General features: G+C 33.5%; 2 protein-coding genes across 2 annotated transcripts; one reads left to right on the top strand and one right to left on the bottom strand.

Moving 5' to 3' along the window:
- The first annotated feature begins 1,346 nt into the window (after window positions 1–1,346).
- LOC149561237 (GRAS family protein RAM1-like) lies at window positions 1,347–2,795 on the top strand. The gene has a single exon (XM_089827782.1). The coding sequence runs from the start codon at window positions 1,347–1,349 to the stop codon at window positions 2,793–2,795; it is 1,449 nt and encodes a 482-aa protein (XP_089683908.1).
- A 4,424-nt stretch (window positions 2,796–7,219) lies between these two features.
- Window positions 7,220–24,206, bottom strand: LOC149561236 (GRAS family protein RAM1-like). Its single transcript, XM_089827781.1, has 4 exons — window positions 24,097–24,206; window positions 8,426–8,640; window positions 7,916–8,367; window positions 7,220–7,822 (listed from the first exon to the last, which is right to left on the bottom strand). The coding sequence occupies exons 1-4, from the start codon at window positions 24,204–24,206 to the stop codon at window positions 7,220–7,222; spliced, it is 1,380 nt and encodes a 459-aa protein (XP_089683907.1).
- Window positions 24,207–24,418: the final 212 nt, after the last annotated feature.

Below are 24,418 nucleotides of genomic sequence, written 5' to 3'. Positions count from 1 at the left end.
ATAGTTATATATTTACAAAGTACATAACATAAATATTATAGGGTATCATGAGACTTAGGTGCAATTATTTTGGAGAAGACATTCTGATTGTTGTTCTAAGGATGAATGTTTTAAGAAAATACTTACCGAGGATTTCCTTTAAGTTCTCTCCAAGTGACAAGAATAAAAATATTTTGATCCTTTCTTATGCATGGTTCTAGAAAATTTGGCCATGGGATCATATTTTGCACATGGATAGATACATAATTTAAATATAAAAAATATATAATGCATCGAGGAAATTTCTAGTTAAATGGTGTCTAAGATACATTGGTAGTGGATCTATTAAGAATTTGATTCCTTTTGCATTGTGAACTGCACAAATACGAGGGTTGTTAGAGGTCTTGAACGAGGGTGTATTTCATTTGACTATAATCATGGTGCAAAATTGTTCATAGGATGTAGAACTACACTTAAAAGCTTCAAGCTTGAAGTTTAGATTGTATTTTGACTCTATCTTGTTGTTGAAACAATCCAACAACTCTTTGATCTTGGAGTGTGGTTCCTTTTATTGAAAATATTTTCCCCCCTTTGTATTATGTGTTTATATCTTGTTTTATTTATTTAATGATTTGATATTGGCGATTCTTAATATATTCATACTGTTTGAACTATTGGATATTCAGAACATTATCCATAATAATTCTATAAAATAAATTATAGTTGACTCTATTTTAGACATAGTAAAATGCCTTGTTATTTTTCTGTAAAGAAATAACAGTTACTCCAAGCTTATACCGATTTCAAAACAATTCTTTAGAATACTCAACTTCCGAATCCTGCACGCAACAGAGACTTCACACCTAACAAATCCTTTATGATATTTAAAACCTTACATCAATAGGACTTCATACAAAATAGACTTTTAAAGTGACTTTCTCCTTTACCAAAGCACTAAAGACTCTATGACATTAGATTGAAACATCAGCCCAAAATAAAACAAAATGTATATTTATTTTTACATATATGAAACACATTTTCCTAACCGGGTTCTCGATATTATAGCCGTATTTTAAACGACGCGGAACCGACCGAATCTCTCAAATTAGATTAAGAGTCAGCGAGGGGGTCCAAATGGGGTTTTTCTTTTAAACGAAACATTATATTTTTCAATTTGGATGGATTCGAAAAACAGGGATGCTCCGAATCCTGCCGCCACCGAAACATTGATAAATATATTAACATTATGACAGCGAATTATAGCAAGGTTGCGCCGGCAAAACCTTCTGGGGAACGATAAGCTTTCTCCTTTTTTTCTGATAGTATAATCCCCAATATTTCCTTTAGGAGGAAGAAGTAGAGCAGTAATGGCTGAGATCTTTAGACTGTCTGAGTATAAGAAAACACAGTGTCCACGTATCTTTGAAGGCGATCAGACTGTGCTGAGCACGTTGTCAGGGAAGATGGGTGAATTTTCATTGTCACGGTCTGAGTTTTCCGTGTTGCCCTCTAATTTCAATGGCGAAAAACACACAAATCTCAGAGATTTGTCGTCTGAAGAAATTGTGAGACTGGCGGGCATACAGTACGTACGAGGCTCTCCCAGTTGCGGAATAGTGGACTCTTGCCTTGTGGGTCCTGCTCTCGGAACTGAGGACCAGAAAGGGCTTGAATTGGCTCATCTTCTCTTCTTCTCTGCAGAGTGTATAAGCAACACAAACTATGATCAAGGGGCGAGGCTTTTGACACAGTGTCGCACCTTGTCTTCGCAGTGGGGAAACCCTATTCAGAGGCTCTGCCATTATTTCACCGAGGCGTTGCAGGAGAAAATTGAACGCCTGGTCTGCGTGGAGAATAAGAGTGCTCCTCTAAAGCGGCCGCTGAATTTCTCCAACAATTTCAACAGTGGGTATAACAAAGCCCAATTCAATCAGGTGATGGCGTTTTATAATAGTGTTCTGCCCTATGTGAAAATTGTGCAATTAACATCTGTGCAGGCAATATTAGACACGGTGGGAAAGGCAAGCAAAATTCATGTAATCGATCTGGAGATTCGGAATGGGTGTCAATGGTCTGTGCTTATGCAGAGCCTTGCGCTGAAAAGATCTTCGTTTCCGATTAATCTCCTGAGGATCACAGCCGTTGGAATGGATGAAGATGATCTGAAAGATAGCGGAAGAAGACTTCATGACCTCGCTCGGTCATTGGAGATTCCGTTTTCGTACAGAATGGTGCAGATCAAAACTATGGAGGAGATTCATGAAGGTATGTTTAATGTTAAACCTGGTGAGGCTGTTGCAGTGTTCGTTCCTACCGTTTTGCATAGGCTGTTATATAACCGGAGTCTTCTGGAGGGCGTTGTGGATGTTATAAGGAGATTGAGGCCCAGGATTATGGTGAATATAGACGTGGAGGCTGATAGCAATGATCCTTCTTTTGACAAGCGTTTTGTTGATGTGCTCTTCCATAGCAGCGCTTGTTTTGACGCCTTGGATGCGATTATGCCGGATAGACATGATCCTCGAAGGATCAATTATGAGGAAATATTCTGTGGGAGACAGATAAGGAATATGATCGCCTGTGAGGGGGCGGAAAGGAGGGTTAGGCATGTTAAAATTGATGTTTGGAGATGTTTCTTCACGCACAAGGGATTCAGGGAGATGACTTTCAGTTATCAAGCTTGGTATCAGGCCAGATTATTGCTGAAAGAATTTCCTAATGCAGAGTGCTATAGCCTTGAGGCCAACGGAGATGCCTTAATAACTGGGTGGAAAACAACTCCTATTGTTGCAGTATCTTTATGGACTTGTAACTAAATCTGGCAGATATATAATCGTGCTGTAGTGGTTTGTTATAAATATTTCGCGTCCGCTGAGGTTCGGTGGAGTTTATAAACCGCAAGAGTAATAAAATTAGTAAGATAGTTTATTTATACTAATTGGTTATATTTTGCGAGCATTAAAATTTACCAAGCTTGTCTGGAGATAATATTACGAGATTCAAGAGTGTTTGTCATGGGATGTGCCATGGGATTTACATCACACTATATTTTAATAGTTAATGTATGCCAGATTGTCAACTTTTCTATTAACACAATCATCTTAATGACGTAGTTGTAGTTTTTTATTATTTTAATATGATTTCAATAAAATAAGACTGTAATTTATTGATTCTGTCATAATTAAAACTTAGATAAGTTTGTTCCTGTTGAGTATTCTATTAGATCGATAGTGGCAAGATGGTAAAGTTTTTGTAGTCATCCACTACAAAGCTACAAACTCTTTAGTCATCCACTACACATTCCAACTTATTGGATTTCTGTAATTATGCTTCATGCCCCAACGAAGGGTGATTTCGTTTACTATACATCTACCTTAAATTAAATAATGCAATAAAAATTTCCTCATGCCACGAACATTCAACACTTAAGAATCTAGTAGCCTTGTATCCAGAATCATGTATTATGTTGTCATATATGATGGAAAGAGTTCGTAATATCTTATATCCTTCAAACAAATAAATAAATTTGGGGTTCACTTCAGTCAAGAAACGTCCTTCGGACAATTGAAACTAATGTAAAATAAACTAAAAGGATTTAAAATATCTGAATATAATTTGTTCTGTAATGTAAGAAATAATTTCAGTAATAACTTGTTTTTGTGAAATGGTGTCGTGCAGTTTAAGCGCTGGGGACTAATACATGGAGGGGCGGTTAGAGACAACTATTAAGACAATTGATGGGCTAAATGATATATTTTCAAATGGAAAAAAAAATTGTCTGTTGTCTCAAATGTTGTCGTTAATCAGTTGTCTTTAATTATGTCTTTAGAAAGACAAAACCAAATGATTGTTTTTATGATCTCAAAATAATATCACTTTTACCTTTTACGAGATAATAGTTCTATTGTCTATAAAGAGACAATATGTTTTAAAATCTCAACTAATGTCTCCTAAGAGATAATATGATGTTTAAATTTTTTTTTAAAAATTAATTTTTTTTAAAATATAATTTTGACACTTAACATTTCCAAACATCAATAATTGAATATTCACATTCTTGTAAAGTACTCAACAAAATAGTATAACAGTAACTTTACTTTAAAAATTATATTTATTGTATTTATTCTTAATGTTATTTTACAAAATAATGTAGTAGTTTCGCACCAAAAAAAATGTATAATGACCATAGCTATTGTATTTATTATCAATGTTGTGTTACAAAATAGTGAGAGTTTCTCCACAACCAAAGAAACAAATTGTGGAGATGATATCAAATATTAATTTTTAATGAATAAATTTCTCAAACACTTGACACCATATTCCCAAACAGTGTAGCTTTATAATTAAGTACTTAAAATGAGGAAAAGAGTGTAAGAATATAACATAACAAATTAAATGATGCTACTTGTATATGCATAAACATAGATTAATTAACATCTTATAAAGAACGCAAATAACTTCAAACTAGTAAAATGTCTTTAGGAATTGAGATTAATGATATCCATTCTTACTGATATCACATTATCTTTAGTGATTAGAATTTCTTAGATATTGATAAATGTTTAAAAAATAATATTATATATACTAAAATCTAAGGCCTATTTGATAAATTGAAAAGCTACAAAATAATAGAACATAATTTAATGGTTTTGGGCTGGGATTGACTACTTTGTGAACTTCTAATGAAAAGATTTATGATCATATCAAGAATATTATTTATTTAAATAATGTTATTGCTATAGAATCTACAAGTATTAGTATGGGAGTGCTTATGGTTGATACTTCAAATGAAAAGGAAAGTAAAATGTTTGTGAATCCACATGATAACATGAGAAGATAATTAAAGGCGTGGCCCTTGGAATTGCACTAAGTAGTGTCTATGGAAGGGAAGAAGAATATGGTACCCTTATAGAGGGAATAACCACGGATAAACATCCAATTATGCTATAATGTCTTTGAACGCTTTTGTGCTCCTCCTTATTTGACTAATCAATTTTGTCCATATTGGGTACCCCTTCAATCCATATGAATCTATGTGGATGTGAGGACCCCTTATGCTATAGTTCGTATATACACAAAAATCCTTGACATTCATTCCCTTTTCTAAAATCTCTTTTCTAAACATTGAGTTTCTTAAGTGCATATAGTTTGTCACTATGTGAGGATAATCAATAACATTTTTTCTTTTCCAATTATGAGCTTGTTGTGGATTGGTTGTCATTGTTCCTACCATAAGTACATTTAAATTAGGCTAGTACATATTTTTTGCACTCAATGTGAAAAATATTGTAGGAGAACTAATTTGATGAAGAAAATCCCTCAATACTAAACAAGATTTTTCCCAATATGACCATGTTCCCCTTAGTGTTATCCCAAATCACATCAATTTATCTGCCAAAGTAGACCAAGGTGTGTTTTCTATATGTTTTTGTGACTCATTGATTGTAATTGGCATATGTTTAAACATGTGTTTCACAAACATTGAGGATGAATTATGTGCACAATGTCTCATGATCATGTTAATCACAAAATATCTAAATTTAGGATGCTTACCAAAATGACGATCCCTATATTGCAATAGTGCTTTACAAATTCAAGATGATGCACCTATCTCATTCATGGTTCTAACCAATCACAAATTCCATTAGGAAATAGTGTTGAGAATGCCATATCCTATAATTTTGTTGTGACATACTCATTTATTGGGGATAGACCAATACTTGGCCAATCTATCAATGATGTTGGGTTTGCATTAGGATTATTAACCCATACACGAATAAGTTTCATTTCCTTTTGTGGATTATGTAGTCTTGAAGCCATTTATATTGTCTATTCTATTACATTACCTATATCTGTCTTCACATTTGCACCCTGCAAAAACAACTTCATTTGCATGTGTATCGAATTCCATATTGACTGTCTTCAATTTGCAAAAACTATTTTCATCTTTATTTCTAGGAAGATCATTGAGAATATTTTAATTAATTTGAACATCAAAGTAAATTTTTAACATGAACAAATTTCCACAATCAGTCATAGTAGAGAGATGCACATTCAGGATTTGATTGTGGGACATATTTTTGCATCAACATTTCAAATCACACTCCATGATCCATCATCAGGATGTGAAAAGCTAGAGGAGAAAAATCCTAATGATGGATCATGGAGTGTGATTTGAAATGTCGATACAAAATATGACACACAAATGAATCCAGAATATGCATCTCTCTAGAGTAAAATTTGTCATTCTCTAGTTTGTATTTGAGTGCTTTGTAGACACAATCCTATATTCATAGTAAAGTTATAGTGTGTCCCATGTTTATCTCTCACTTGAACAATAATAATTAACAAATTATCTATTGTTTGTGGCAATATATTGGACACACGTTCTATATTTTGTGGCAAAATTATTGAGTGTGCTTTATATTTGTATTGACCACTAGAAGTATGTGTTACTTGAAGCATGAGACTCACACGACCAATTAGCATTTCGTCAACTTGAGTCAACTTTGCAAGTTCCTCAGATTACTTCCCTAGATCTGTATTATGTAAAGGAGAGAATTTATTATTTCCTTTTTCTTGTCAGCATCTGGTCCATAGTGGACCTTCTGAAGTGTGCGATGCTTTCATTTTCTTGACATTTTAAGACTATTCAAATACTGTCAAAACTGCATTTGGAATTGATAAAATTGATCTTGAAGAACTACACTTGAGTTTTGTGTATTTTCTAAGTTCCCTTGTGTAGATAATTTGGCAACTAAATCTAATTTCCCCGTATGAAACGATAGTAGATTGTCAAATGAATACTCATATTGAGAAGTGAAACTTGGATACTGCTAAAACGAGGCAATTATAATAGAAGCATGAACCCTAAAAGGGAAATTTGACAAAGTTATGTATTCTGTAAACATAGTAACGATATAATAAAAAATGACAACTATAACAGTAATCTATACAGTTCAACTTTATGTATTATATTTCCTTTTATTTATGGTGTAAATGGCAACGATAGGTACAATCATTCGGATAAACAAGAATGAAGGCGTCATTGACAGCTTTCTAACCCCTATTAGGTTCTCTTACAAGCCCATGCCGAGAGTGAGTGCAACGGCCTTCCATTCCAGCCTAGAGTCATAGCACATCCATCCTGGTCAATAGTAAAACGCTCTCCATTAACATACTGCTGGAGCAATAGTCTTGCCTGATACCAAGCCCGACAGTTGAACTTCTTTTCTCTAAATCAAGCCCACGTTGAAAAAGACCTCCACATATCCATTTTAACGTGTCTCACTGTTCTGTCCTCCCCCTCACAGGCTATAATGTTTCTCAATTGACTCCCACAACACAGTCTTTCGTACTTGGCCCTTCTTACATAATTTCTGTTGGGTAGCACGGCCTCCAAACAATCAAAGTAAGCGGTGTAATACAAGAGCGCTTCAGTGAACCGGTCACAAAAAACGGGGGAATTGTGCTGCCCTTCTATCTCCGAAATCACCATAATCTGCGGATTTAGTTTCCTGATTACAGCAACAGTATTTCCGTGAAGAATAGTGTCATATAGCAAAGTTCTGAAAACAGTTCGAACATTCACGGCCACGAACTCGCATGCTTTCACATTGAACAAACCTTCATTAATGTCCTCCAGCTTTGAGATATTTATTGGGCAGTACGAAAAGGGAATGGCCAGAGATTTGGCAAACTGCGTAAGCCTTCTTCCGCTGTCTTTTAGGTCATCACGATTCACACCAACAGCCGTGATCTTGAGATGCTTAACTGCAGAAGAAGAAGATCTTACAGAGAGGGACAGAATCAATGCTGTCCATTGACACCCTGTTCGAATTCCCTAATCAATCAGATGAATTATTTGACCATGCCTCACCGCATCAATGATTGCTTGGACGGCTGTGAATTGTAGCACTTTGAAAAAGGGAAGTACAGTAGTGCAGACACCAAGTATAGAAAAAAACTCAGCTCTAGCATTATCATTACTGCATTTCTCAGTGAAATCATTCTTGTAGTTGTTGGTGAAATCGGGGGTTATTTCTTTCATCTCATCTGGCTTACTGCATGTGCGGCGTTCTATTCTCTCTTGGAGGGCTTCGGAAAAGTAATAACAGAGCCTCTCTACAGGGTTTCCCAGCTGTGAAGTGAAATTCTTGCACTGTTTCAGCAGCCTGGAGGCTTCTTCATATCTCTGTTCGCTCACCATCTCTGCCGAGGAGAGAAGAAGATGAGCCAATTCAATTCCACTCTGCTCTTCCCTGGGCAGGGCAGGAACGGCGAAAGAGTTTTGCAGATTAAAACCCTCCTCAGAATTCACATGCATGTACTGAACGCCTGCCGCTTTGATGATTTCCTCAGATGACAAGCCCTTGGCATGTCTGTCCTCTAAGGGCGCAGAGAATTTATGTTTCTTAAACTGACCAGTCAAATCTTGATCACTTGCCTCCTAATCCTGACAGTACATCGAGCAGAGGAAGCACATGCTTCTCCTCATTAGGGGTTTCAAGTAGATAGTCCGATACAGATAAAATTGGGCACCGGCTATGGTGGAACTCATTTGCGGCAACGGCTACCCGGCACCGGCTACGGTGCAACATATTTGCACCGTAAAAAACTGTGCCTTTACTGCCCTGCCCGGATACGTCGTCCTCGCTGACACTAGCGGATGTCTTACACGTTTAATCACAATTATTTTCATTTGATTTTCTGTTAAGTGCAGAGAGGAAGGACAGAACGATCAAATCAGTGTTTAGAAGAACATAACAAAAGAAATTGCAAAATTGTGCAAAGCGTTGGCAGCGGAGTTAGTCCAATGTTATTTGAAAATCTTCATTTAATTTCACTGTTTAGTTGTAGGATTTGTTGAACATTAATTTAATGTTTTTAACATAAGTATATTTGTTCCTTATAAAATATATGAAGTGAGAACTCAATTTTCACTTCATATATTTTATAAGGAACAAATATACTTATGTTAAAAACATTAAATTAATGTTCAACAAATCCTACAACTAAACAGTGAAATTAAATGAAGATTTTCAAATAACATTGGACTAACTCCGCTGCCAACGCTTTGCACAATTTTGCTATTTCTTTTGTTATGTTCTTCTAAACACTGATTTGATCATTCTGTCCTTCCTCTCTGCACTTAACAGAAAATCAAATGAAAATAATTGTGATTAAACGTGCAAGACATCCGCTAGTGTCAGCGAGGACGACGTATCCGGGCAGGGCAGTAAAGGCACAGTTTTTTACGGTGCAAATATGTTGCACCGTAGCCGGTGCCCGGCTACCCAGCTAGATATTTCAATTGGCTGGGTATGCCGTCCGTCTGCCGCTTATGCCTCCGTATGATGCCTGACAATACTCCGTGCGGGCCCTGACAGTACGTTAGGTTTTGGGGGATTATATTTTTTTAATTGGAATTTGGATTAGGTAAAATGATGATTTCGAGAATGTTTATTTGGTGTTGAACTTTTATAATATCGTTAAAGATGCTTGTATTTTTATGAAGGTGCGCCAAATGCTGGGAGGTGAAGTTAAGGTTAGAGTATATAGATATTTCTTTTTAATTTTGATTTTGGTATAATTATAATTAAATGGAGTTTTCAAGTATTATTTTGTTTTAAGTTTGTAATATATTGTAATTAAGGCATTAATGTTTCTGTGGACACTATATATATATAATCATACTTGGAAGATACAAATTATAGTGTGGATAATGTTTATGGTGAGTTCTTTATTATTTTTATGTGGGCTACGAATTTGGATCATATCTAAGTGGATGTGTTTATTATAGGAGAAAAGGGGTAGAAGTGCAAAATATTAAATATTATTTTTATCTATTTTATAATTAAATTAGACATTAGTGCAAAATATTGAAAATTTTAAAGCAACTTTTATTTTATTTGATACAAAAGATTAGAAATGTTATAATTTGAAAAAATCAACATGAGTTAGTTATGTATTCTATAGGGATATTATTATGTCAAATTTATCACCAAATTTTTCTTTAATATAAAAATTGTCTATTATACAACTTATTGTGTCAAAATACACATCAACCAAAAAAATCAATCATATTATGTCAAAGTTGTTTGAATATCTTAACATTTAAATAATAATATATTTAATTTATAATCATACAAATCAATGTCAGAGTAATCAAAATTGAACACGGTTAATAAATGAAAGTTTGAAAAATATAATTTAGTTAACTCATATTTGTAACTATTTTTTGGTAAATATATGAACTACTATTTGTAATTACCTCTTTCTTTCTTAAAAAAATCAATTATTAAAACTTCATTCTTTTCAATAATTGATTTTTTTAAAACAATATTTGAACATTGTTTTTGTTTTTAGAGTTTTAATTTTATAATAATAAGTACAAATATGTAAGTTGATAATTTTAAAAATATATTATATACATTGATTTTAATAAATAGTTGACTTGGTGGTTAGCACCTCCTCTAGTGTTTGGGGCATGGATTAATAGCCTTTCGTGGATTTGGGTAAGTCTGGTGTTTGTGACATTCATTGATAGATGGAGTTTTTGGTGCAACAAAAAACGTATCAACTATTGGTATCAGAGCCTTGGGTCACAGGTTTGAATCTCAGGAGGTCTACTTCATTTTGTCGATGTGGAACACCTAGCCGGTGCTGAGGGGGAGGTTGTTGGCCTGATGGTCGGCACCTCCTCTAGGGTTTGAGACATGGCTTAACTGCCTCTCATGGATCTGGGTAAGTCTGGGGGTTGTGATGTTCATTTATAACTCAAGCTTTTGCTGCAATGGCAAACATATCAACATGAACATATGAATTCTTTTATATTAATGAAAAAACATTAAACTGTAAAGGTGTATAAAATAAATATACTCATAATACACACTATAAATATTTTGTATGAATTATCCTCATCATTATAGTATATAAGTCATATTGATACTTTAATGTTTTTGAACAATATAAAATAATTATTGGTAGCCAACCTTATTAGTTAAAAAATCTCCATGGCAATGTCAAAAGGAAAGCTACAAAATATTAATACTACTTTTCAGTTCACAAAAGGTGATCTTCTTGATTTTATTCCCATTTCCTCAAGTTTCTCTAGTCTCTTAATTGTTGGTACATCAGAAACTTGTGAAGATTTGGTGTTTGAGCTCTACAAGGACATGTCCACAGAGAGTAACACTACTCATATTGAGCCACCACGGATTGAGGATCCATTCAGAAGGAAAAACTTTCTTAGAAATATCTACATGAAGGGGGTTTGATTCTTTCTAGGGAATGAATTGAGGATCACAAAAAAAGGCTCTCCATTCAATTCATTGACTCCTAAGAGGATTGATGTGGTACTAGTAATGGTGTCTCATTTGAAGTCAGTGAGAATGTCATTAAAAATGGTAGTGGGATATCTCTGGAAGGGATGAATTGAAGGAATCTAGCTAGGGTTGTGGATGAAGCATGTTTGAGAAAGTTCTTTCAAATGGGTGAGGAAATTGAATTCTTCTATGGTCATTTTTCTTGTGAAAAACTTCTAGAGCATTGGGATGTGGTCTGTTACACTCTCATTAGGTACATTAATCTTGAACATAGTTTTAAGGTCATGTACTATTATCATTTTCCCACCCTCAATCGCTTTAGGAATATGGAAATTATATCTTTTTCTTATGTGTTTCTATATTCTATTGAATATTGTGTATGGAATGTGCATACGAAAAGAGAGGAGGGTAAGAGCTATACCATTTATCACCAAGCTCTTATGTTTCATCCCTATAAATTTTATAAGGCCTTTAACCCTAAGGTGCAAAATCTCACCCCTCACATCTTAAAAACTCTAATACTCCCCAAGCTTATTCATATTCATGCCATACCCTAGATGATAAAGTTCCCTACTCCACCCCTAAGTACAATAAATTTAAAAAGATTGAGGTCATGGATGTGAATAGTGATGGAGCTACGCGTAAGAATAAAATGTTTGGGACTAGTAAGAGTCTAAAAGAAAGGAATCCCTCTACCTTTCTTGGTCAAGATAGAACAATTAGCTCAAAATTTACTGAGAATACTAAGAAGAAAGTTTTTCCTAAACCTAAAAGGAAGTTCACAAGGAGAAATTATGGCAAGTTGGAGGATGAAGATACAACTAGTGAAGACATGGGTTAGGATACCCCTGTTTGTGTTCAGTACAACCCTACACCTTCATGTGTTTTAGATACTTTAAAATTTAAAGCCAATACCCTTGAGTCTAAGATGGAGGGTGATGTTGGTGATCAAGGGATTGTCATATCCTATGTTAGAAAGCTGAATATTGATACTCAAAATTTGGTGATTGCAAAAATTAGGAAGACTCAACTTAAGGAACCTTTGGGAGGATATAATTAGAAGGGGGATAGTTCCATTCCTCCATAAACCTTTAATGGTCATTCACTAATGAAGGATTTTTTAAATCTAGGATGGACTAAACCACCACTTCCCTAATCAAGAAGAAGGACAATTTGGGGGACAATTTTTATAGAGTGCTGAATTTCTTTATTTATGTCATGCATCGAGGGGTCACTTCCCTTCATCATATTCAAGCTAGGAAGGAGGGTACCAATGATTCCAAAGAAAAGGAGACTGCTATTTCTCTCTATGGCTTACTAGTAGATGATTGGTTGTAGCTCTTGCTAGAGATTTCAGATAAAGATACGAGGGAGAGTTAGTACCTAGCTCCATTCTTTTTGTTTTTTGTATTTTTATGAATTTACTATATAGCCCACGGGGTTCTTCATGTTAATAGTTGGACTTGGGTCATGCCAAGATGGATTAAATAGGATGGGTTTATATGTATTTGTGGTATTTTGATTATTGTAGATTGTAGTGGCTTTAGATACATAAATAATTTAATTTTGGATTTTTTTTAAAATTAAGGAAGGGGGTAGGTTAATCTAATGGTAATGAATTATAGTTGATGTTCACCTAAGATATTTTGTCTTTGGGTTAGCTCCCATTTTGACTATGTTTAATAACAAAAAATTTAATACTACCTTATATTCATAAACCTTGAAAACAAACATTACTCACCATAAATACAATATAATAATTTTTAATATTTGATTGTTCTTGATATTTGATGCATATATATACCAATGAATACTCCAATATAATGTTAATGGGTGGGATATTGATTATTCATTCCTGCAATGCACATAAATATAAAAACCCAAAATTGATAGAATAATATAAAAATATAATAGAAGAGCAATGTAACTAGCTATATTTTTTTAATTTCTGTCATTATCTCTTGCTTTTGGATTATAAGTATTTAAGACAAAGAAAAATAAATAAATTAAAATTAAGAACTATTTAGGTTATTCTTGTAGCAAAAAATTGACCTCTAAATCTTCGATCCATATATTAGACCTATAGAAGACAAAAGAATCTCTCAAATGAAATCATGAATCAAGTGAGGGACATTGGCCCACTATGAATAATCCCCCTTCCAATGTTACTAATTGTGGCATGCAAGAATTTTAACATATGGCCAAGCTCTATTTACACTTGTTATGTTTTGGGGTTTGCTATTGTACCAAAATATTCACCTATAAATGATTGATACAACCAATGGACTTTTAGAAGAAACAAGAGGCTGTTTGACCATGCCATGAATCAGTTAGAGACACTAGCCCACTACCAAAAAAACTAAATTGTAAATTTAACTAAAAGGATGATATCTAATAAATAGATAGGATCCTCAAACTTATAATATATGTCCCACTACATAAGGAAAACCACCATACAACTATTATAATATATCTGCATAAAGATAAATAAATCTCAAAAGAATCTACATGGAGGCATTGTCATCATGAGCTGAAATCTCGATAAAGCATTTCATTTTGAATAGTTTCTATACGGGATTAAATTCATCATGTTAAGGCCACCGTGTAAGCTCAATTTATTGATTTTGGAGTATTGACATGTTTGTTTATAATAGAATTAAGATAAATGAAGAATGATAATTTATCTTTCTTTATCTTTGGTTGTAGTGTATTTTCTATTGTTGAAATGATTTCAGGGTCAATAATTTTAGTTTTATTATTGTACAAACATTAGTTTCCTTAGATTTTAGTAAATACTATATGCTCATGTCCTATGAATATTGTTTCTAGCTTCATGTTGTGATATTTTTTTTTATGAATATATAATAAATAAACCTTGATAAATGACCATAACATATGATAAGATATGATATAAATATATAGGATACTAAAACATAATATATGTCCCACTACATAAGGAAAACCAACATACAATCATAATAATGCATCTACATAAAGATAACAATATCTCAAAAGAATCTACGTGGAAGCATTGTCATCATGAGTTAAAATTTTGAAAAGCATTTGATTTAGATTAGTATCCATATAGGATTAAATTCATCACATTAAGGACACCATGTAAGCTCAATTTATTAATTTTAGAGTATCAATATATTTGTTAATAATAGAATTAAGCTAATTGAAGAATGATCATATATGTTTCTTTATCTTTGGTTGTAGTATATATTTTCAATTGTTGAAACCATTTCAGTAATTTTAGTTCTATCATTGTACAAGCATTAATTTTCTTAGATTGTAGTAAATACCATATTCTAATGGCATATGAATATTGTCTCCAACTCCACATTTTAATATTCTTTTTATAAATATATAATGTAGAAAACTTGATAAATAGCCATGATAAGATAAATAAAATCAAAGAAAATATATGTCTAGCTCTCTTAAAAGTGAAAAGGTAGATAGTAGAATTTTACAATTTTACATAGTTTTTTAACTTTCCATAGAAAAAAGCATATTATATTTATGCTATAGAGGACAATAAGAAGGTAATTTGGGGACACCTACGTAGACTCTAGGGTATGTGTAGGATAATGGTCAACTAAACTATGGCCTTAAGTAGTAGTAAAAGATCAACAAACTAGGGTTATGTCAACTTGACCATTGTTTTTAAGGTAGTTATGACTTCATTATATTAAAAATTTGAGAGAAAAGAATCTATAGGAAATGGAATGTATTTTGTAACTTATTAGGCCTTATTTGAAGAAACATTAGATTGGTCAATGATTTTATATTTTAATGAAGCAATACAAAAGTTTTAGGAAAAAAATAAAAAGTAGGTGTATAAGTGGCCACCTTAATCAAAATTAAATGATAATATTTTTTAATATAATTCTAGAGATATAAAGTAGACACATGCCTAGATGTATCACATATTTTTGGGTATTTTTATTCCAAATAAACAATTAATCATGAATTGTATACTATAATATTTACAAAATTAAAAAAATCTCATATTTGACCACTTTAACTAATTCACAAAATTAATTTTTTATTATATTTTCTTTATAGTAGAAAAATCATAAAATGGGACCCATCTTTCATATTTCAAAAATATTATATCATTTGAAAGTTATAGTTTTTTATCAACTAGTATGTTAATCAACACTCTACAAGCATCTTCATTAGTAATTAGGTAATAATTACTTATCAAACTCATAATTTTTCATCATTTATATTGATAGAATCTTGAGAGTATTCTGATGAAACATATTTCATTTCTTTGAATTTGAATAGAAAAAGAGTCCACAAATGGTCAGTTGAAGTCTAGATGTCAAATAAACATGGGTCAAATACATTTTGTGAGTTGACCAAATTGGCTTGGTAAATATCAAGCCTAATTGGGTACCCAAAATCAATTCAAGTACCTAAAAATAAATTTGGTACATGATCACGGATCAGTTACTTGATTAGTAACAGAAAATGCAAAAAATTCAAATTTGGGACCATGTTGTATATTTGAAACAATTTTTTTTTACAAACATATATAAATATGTTTGAGTACTCCTACATAAGATATCATAATATGTGAATATTTTTATTTTATATTTTATTAGATAATATAATATATGGTATTAAATATTACTAAATACTATATTAGGATCATAGTATTGTGTATTACTAAATGGTATTTTATATTATCTATAATGTAATATGTTATATCATATTATAAATTTTATATTATTATGTATTATTAAATGTTTCTACTATAATATATGTTTTGAGATAGAATTAGATACATTACCTAATATGTGGTGGGTTTTCTAGGGAACACCTTCTTAATTCCTAGGATGTCATCTGAGATACATTACCCTAAAGGATTGGTTTAAGGTACTTTATTTTTACCGTTTCCCCATCCTCAACCATTTTAGAAATCTAGATCAAATCTCTTTTCTATTCTTTTTTGTTTAATTCTATGGAAGATAGTATTTTCAAGTCAAGGAGAAAGAAGGAGGGAAAACCCTTTTACCTCATACACTGGGGTTTCATGAATAAGTTGTATACCCATCAACTTTCCCAAAACCCACCACTTCTGGTTAACCCTCTAGCTACTACTACCCCACAATTTTCTCATAACCCTAGCCCTGTCCCTATCAAAAAATAATCAAGAAAAAGCACAAACCTATGTCACCTTTTATAAAGAAATGAGATATCAGAATGTGATAGTTCAACATTAATGACAAAAAAAATGGTATTTGCATTTAAAATATGATGCTGTAAACTGATGAAATTTGTAGAATTCGATGAATTTTATGCCTATAATTTTTATAATTTTTTGAGTAAGAATTTATTCATTTTATTTTATTTTGAAGTCCCTTTTTTAACTATACAAAATACAGGGTGTAGTTCTCATCAAACAATTATATGCGAATCATCTCTTTCTGTCCTAATTTGAAATATCTTATAGATGACATGTATAACTAGTGAGAAAAAGGAAATTATTATTTTTGATGTATATTTTCTTTGTTATAAGTACTCAAGGTTGACCTTATCAAAATCCAATGGTTTTTTCCTCCCGTCAAAACTTTCCTATCAAATCTATACCTTCTTGAAAAAAAATTACATATTAGTGAAGAAGATTCTCTCCTCTAGAGATAAATATTATTTTTTTATTTTTTTGATATGACTTACTATTTTTTTTTCCTTTTTTGAGGGAGCATCTTCTAAAATGTTGAAATATTGACTTATAATATTTTGAGATTATAGCATATTATAACTAATCAAAACACTAAAAAATTTATATAATGATGATATTGAATCTGAGATCTATTAAAGGGCATTTTTAATTTTAGAAAAACATTGAGTTTTGATAGAGAAATAAGATTTGACCAAAACAGGTTTTGGTATCATAAATAGTGACACAGATGTGTGCTTTTACCCACTTAAGGTCAAAATTAGACTCATAGATTTCAACATGGATACTAGGAAGAGAAAATAAAGTGCTCATAGATCTAGCAAATGGCTCCAATTAGAGAAGCTTAAGTACCCTTCCAAATAGGTCTTCAACTTAGAGTCTACTAAAAATTAAATTAAACCCTCTAAGAGGAAGAAACCCCACAAGCACTTGGACAAGAAGCCTAGCTCCAATCCTCCCAACCCCTCCCTTATTTTTGATACCCTAGAGCCTAACCCTTCTCTGACTAGAAGTCATGGTGAGGACATTAATTCCCTCGTTAGGGACACTCCTAAAGCAGGCGAAAAAGAGGAAAGCATATACATGACTAGAGTCATAGAAAGGCTCAGCTTGACATGCTTGAACAACCAATGAAGGATTTGGAAAATAATCATTTTGGTATCTACCAAAGATTTAAAACCTTGACCAAGTTCTCCACTAAAGTGATGCATTTCATGGCTATAATCCCTTACTTTCTACATGTGAACAAGGATTTGAAGGACCTAGGAAAGGAGAGTGAGACTTCCTACTCCATATATGACATCTTGATGGATGAATGGATGAAGACCCTCGTAGAAAAACTTGTTAAGGAGGAGGGGGTATCTCTAGACATGGATGGTCCTAAGGTAAAGGATTTGAGAAACTAGATAAGAAGGAGGGCGATTAGCCAAGTTGGCTATTTTTATTTTTGTTATAATGATATCATTTAATCTGAACTTGATTCCCTATGGATATTTTTGTTATTTATATAAGTTTAATTGCTAGATTGATAGTAGTAGTATGTTATTTTAATGTTGGAATACTTTTCCTATTTATCTTCTTGATCACAGTAGGACTAATGTTGTTAGGGTAGTTATGGATTATGTTACTTTTTTAAAGTATTAAACTAGTATTGGTTAGATGATAGGGAGTAAACTCCAACTGATCTTTCAGCATTTTTGCACTCTGGGGTCAGCCCCCCATCTCTCTTGCCTACTATCTATATACTTCAAAAATATAGTATTAGAAATAATTATGTAGTACTATATATTTTATTAAATAAACATAATTTTATTTAATATTATATTGTATTTGATAAAACTAAGTTATCGTTTGTTATTGTGTGCCATGTTGCCAAATTCTAGCATGAGTGGTCAAAGCGGGTCATAGGATATCATACCACTTCTTATGATTCATTAGAACACAACATTTATCACCTTAGGGGTCCTAGTACACCTACAAGCACATATTGTCACATGAAAGATCAAAAGAGGTAATAGGGTAACCTACAACCCCTTTTGACCCATTAGAACACAACATATATGTCCCTTGGGGTACAAGGACCCACAAGAACACATGTTCTCATGTAATTGGTTGAAAAGGGTGATAGGGTATCCTATGATCCTTTATGACCCATTCAAACACATCATTCATGTCTTTAGAGCTCCCAAGAAGCCTAGGGACACATGTTCTCATGTAAATGGTTGAAAGGGATCATAGGGTATCCTATGACCCCTTATGACCCATTGGAACATAACATGTATGTTACTAGGGCTCATAGGACCCCTAGGAATAAATATTATCATGTAAATCATCAAAAGGAGTCACAGAGTAAACTATGAAACCCATTTTGACCCATTGTAACACAATATGTATGTCCCTACAAACAAACGTTACCATCCCTTATGACCCATTAGAACAAAACTTGCATGTTTGTAGGGGTCCTAGGATGCCTAGGAACACATGTTGTAATGTGAATGGTCGAAGGGTCTCATAAAGTATGATATGACCCATTTTGACCCATTTGAACACAACATGTATGTCTTGGGGGTCTTAGGACCCCTATGAACACATGTTGTCAAATGATTTGTCAAAATGAGTCATAGGGTTTCCCATGACCCCTTATAACCAATTAGAACATAACATGCATGTCCTTAGGTGTCTTAGGACCTCTTGGAGCACATATTGTCATGTGATTGTATGAAAGGTAACATAGGTTATCATATGACCCCTTATGAACCTTTGGAACATATATTCTCATGGGACCCCTTACGACAAATTGGAATACCACATTTATGTTCCTGGGGATCCTAGGAACCCTAGCAACACATGTTGTCATGTGGATTGTCGAAAGGGGTCAATGGATAACCTACAGCCCATTTTGACCCATTAGAACATAACATGTATGTCCCTAGGGATTTTAGGATCCCTAGGAACACATGGTGTTATGTGGTTGTTTATAAGGGGATATTAGGTATCCTACAACCCCTTATGATCTTTTCTAACACAAATTTCATGTTCCTAGAGGTCCTATGAACTTGAGGAACATATGTTGTCATGTGAATGGTGAAAAAGGGTCATAGGGTATGCTACAACCCCTTTAAACCCATTAGAACACAACATGTATGTCCCTAGGGGTCATAGGATTCTTATGAACACATTTTCCCATGTGATAGGTTGAAATGGATCATACAATATCATATCAGCCCTTGTGGCCCTTTGGAACATAATATATATGACCCTAGGGGTCATATGACCTTGAGGAACACATGTTGTCATGTGAATGGTCAAAAGGGGTCTTAGGGTAAACAAAGTGTATATCCTAGGAATCCTTGGACACATAGGAACACATGTTATCATGTGAATGGTCAAAACAATCACAAGATATCCTACACCCAATTTCAACACATTTGAACACAATAGATATGTCCCTATGGGTCCTTTGACCCCTAGAAGCATATGTTGTCATGTGAATGGTTGAAAGCATTCATAGGTTAACCTATGAACCCTTACAACACGTTCAAACACAACATGCATGTCAAAATTTTTTTACCATGTGATTGGTTCAAATGGGCCATACACATACCTATGACCCCTTACTATCCATTGGAACACAACATCCATGTTGTCTGACTCCAAGGAACACATGTTGTCATGTGAATGGTTGAAATTAGATATAGGGTGACCCAAAACCCATGAGAACACAACATGTATGTCCCTAGGTGTTCTAGGACCCTTAGGAATACATATTGTCATGTGAATGGTCAAAAGTGGTCATAGCCCCTTATGAACTTCTAGAATAAACCAAAACACATGTTGTTATGTGATTGGTCAAAAGGGGTCTGAGGATAACCTATGACAACTTATGACCCATTCAACCACAACACGCATGTCCCTAGTGGTCCAAGGACCTATAGGAGCATATTTTATCATGTCAATGGTTTTAAAGGGTCACAAAGTAGCCTATGTTGCCCCATAAGAACACAAAATGCATGTCCTTAAGGGTCTTCAGATACCTAGGAAGACATGCCATCATAGGTATGGTGGAAAGAAGTCATAGGTTAACCTACAACACCTTATGAACCATTCAAACACAACATGCATGTCTCGAACACATGTTGTCATGTGAAGGGCTGAAAGGGTTCCTAGGGAAACCTAGGACCCCTTATGACCCATTTGAACACAAAATGCATGTCCCTAGGGAACACATGTTGTCATATGAATAGTTAAAAGGGGTCATAACATTACCTAAAACCACTTATGACCTATTAAAACACAACATGTTGGTCCCTAGGAGTACATGTTGTCATTTTAATTGTCAAAATGGGTCATAGTGTAATAAATGACCCCTTATGATCCATTCAAACACAACGTGCATGTTCCTCTGGATCCTAGGAGCCCTACGAATACATGTTGCCATGTCAATGTGCAAAAAGGTTCATAGGGTAACCTACAACCCCTTATGACACAATTGAAGACAAAATACATGTACCTAGGGGTCTTAGGACCCATAGGAACATATGTTGTCATATAAATGGTCAAAAGGTGTCACAAGGTAACCTATGACCCCTTATGAACCAATATAAACAAACATGCATTTTTCTATGAAAGGGGTTATAGTTTAACATGTGAGCCCTTTGAACCCATTTTAACACAACATGTATGTCCTCAGAGGTCCTAGGACCCTTAGGAACACGTTGTCATGTTAATGGTCAAAAGTGGTCATAGGAAAATCATAGACCCCTTTAAACACATTAAGACATAATAATGTCCCTAGGATTCTTAAGACCTCTAGGAACTGATGCAAGGCTAAGCAAGGCTAAGGTCTCTTAATGAGAAAAGCATCAAACTACCCTTACCAAGGGTTGCATACAAAGGCCATTTGCAACAATTCAATAGGTGTACTTTTTTAACTTTTCATATAAAACAATAACATGTTGAACTATGAGGCATTCCTTGTACTGATCTAATACATGATAAGAATTAAAAGTTAGATTCCAAGATTCCATCTTCTACCTTCTCCCTCAAGTCTCTCCTTTCCTACATCCAACCAAGCTTCTTATAAAGCTAGCTAAGTCACAAGTCAGCTAGTCTAGCATTTAATTGCATTATAGGTCCAATCTTGGAAGAATAAATCAAAACCCAAGAAAATGACAACATAAGAACACAAGCCCTTAAAGATAGATCCACATAGATGTTAGGAGTTAGATACAAACTGTTTAAGACACCATGTCACCACTAGAAACTATTCAAGTTGAAACAACATGCCTCACTTGATAAAAAAACTGTAGGAAATAGAGACTATGAAGAATCATGCTAGAATTGAACCATGTGAAATATAAGAATGCATGTAGTCAAGACATGGATTTAGGATAGGTCCTCATCATCATGCCAACTATGCATAACCTTGAACCAAAAGTAATGATGACTATGTTACAAACAAAAAAGTAGTACATAAAATGAAAATATTTTTGGTTGGTGTGAGATATCTTATTAACCCAAGATGCTCCTGCATAATAAACCTAGGGTAAGAAGAAAATTGATGTCTACATCAGAACTCACGTGTGTTCTAACATGAATCATAAATCTCTATTTCAGCCTGCAATATTCATGACTTATCTTCAACTGGATTTCCTTTCCACTTAACAAGGTATTCCATGCCATACATTCCTCTAGTGCTTCTACTTATTTTGATTTTTAAGATTTGTTCAACACCCTCATCTTTCTTCTTTGGATGATTTGGATTGTTAGTCAACTCACTTTTAGTCACATGGCATTCAAAGATATCATAAATGTTGAATATGGGAGAAGTATCCATATCTTTTGGCAACTCAACTTCAAAAACATTTATGTTATCAACTTTCTTAGAATTTTACAAGGCTCAAGCTTCTTCATCTTTAATTTGTTGTATGCTCCAACTAGAAATAAGTTTTTCTTCAAATGAACCATTACTTAATCACCTTCATTGAAAGATCTATGTCTTCTCCTCTTATCATTGAACCCACACATAGAATTTTATTATTTTTGACAAATTGTCTGTAGTGAAAATGAGATGCATAAAAAAATATCACTGCTAAAAAGATGAAGGTAAAATCCAATCCTAGGATATTATCAAGGTACTTTTGAGGCCCATTGATTGTCGTGTTTTTGTTTTCTTTAAAAAATAATAATTTATGTTATCATAATTGGGATTTTTTTTTCTACCAATGAAATAAAGAACTCTTATAAAGTATTAGGAAAAGGGTAGAGTTAATTATTAGAGGTGGAATATTCAAAAAATATTGATGAGCTTTTCATAGAGTGGGAAGATCTCAAAAGTAGGCATTCTTGTTAACCTACCAGCTAGGTATTGTGGGTGATAATGGCCATGTGGATATCAATGTTTAGAAACATTTTATTAGAAGAAATACCAATGTAAAGTTAACACAAATGAGGATGCTATAGGAATAACTTGTATATAATTATAACTTGTACATAATTATTAGAAATATTAAATGAACTAAATATTTTTTAGTTCTAAACACCCCACTTGTGATTGCCATCATAATGGAGAAAGTGTTATGTCTTCTCCTCTAAAGACCCATGTTTTCTCATCTTAAGATCTATGAACTCTTTTCTATTTCCTCTCATTATCTTAGTCATGGGTCCACAAATACTCTAAAAATATTTTATAAAATTTCTATCTAAACTAGCCAATGCATGAAAAGATCATACCTTTATATCACATGGACTAGGACTCTCAAATCAATCCATTTTGTAATAACTCATGCATTTGTTTATTCAACTCTTTACTTTGTACTCTTGTCATTTTGTACATTCCCTTGTTTGTTAAAATGACTCCTAGAATCAAGTCCATATACTGACTAATCTTCCTCACTTGTAGTAATCCATTAGGGAAATTATCATATATAACATCTAGAAACTCTTCCAAAAAATCTACAAATTCTCCATGTACCTATTCTACTTCTTATTTACCATCTTTTGGAGTTATGGAAAAAAACATATGTCCATGGCTCATACACTCTAGGAACTTATTTTATAAAAAATGCATACTCTAGCAGCACTAAATAGGTTTTCACATGTAACCTTCAATGGCTTCACCTTTTTTTTCACTAAATCCTTTGTAACCATGTAGGTATTCAAACGGTCACAATGTATATTGTTCCTATCAAGCTACCAAGCCCTATATATAAACATATGACATATATCCATAGGTATGCTATCACAAAGAACCTCATCCTAGTAGCTTATAATCTTGAACTTCACTAGGCATTGCTCATTGACCATGTCTTTCTAGTCATCCCAAACCTAGGAAATATAGTATGGATGTGGTTATTGATGTCTCTTGAGTTTTAACTTCATTACCATCTTTTCTGATACTATATTGTTAGTGCATCCACAATCGATGATTGCATCACAATACTTATTTTAACATTTTTTCCTTGTATAAAATAAGCTCCTCCTTTGACCAGGTTCATTCTCACCACTCAATAGGACTCTTTTTTTAGCTAAGACTTCTCCTCTTTCACCATCTTTAGAATGCAATGATTTGGCATCTTCATCAAGATATGCAAGACTCACTTGAATCCAAGTTCTCCTATACGCCATTCCTTTGTGCCAAAGACACTCAAATGCTCTATTGCTTTATTCTCCATAATCAAAATAGGTTCTACAAACACCTTCTCTACCATATCCTTGTGATCTTCCTCTTCCTCTCTAATCTTTGTTATTCATATCATGGAAATTATTAGAATTATTTTCCATCTAGTTCTCACTATTACTACTAGCCTCATCCTTCTTCTACTGATCTTCATTTCATCCTTTATAAGACCATCCACTATATTTTCCATTGTAACCTCTACCACTATTCTTGTTATCAAACTTCTTGTTCAGCTTTTCCTCA

Source organism: Cupressus sempervirens, chromosome 4, assembly GCF_028749045.1.
Source record: "Cupressus sempervirens isolate cs-2001-9-10 chromosome 4, ASM2874904v1, whole genome shotgun sequence".
NCBI lineage: Eukaryota > Viridiplantae > Streptophyta > Pinopsida > Cupressales > Cupressaceae > Cupressus > Cupressus sempervirens.
Note: the sequence above shows the minus strand (reverse complement) of the source record. Positions and strands in the feature narration are given on the sequence as shown.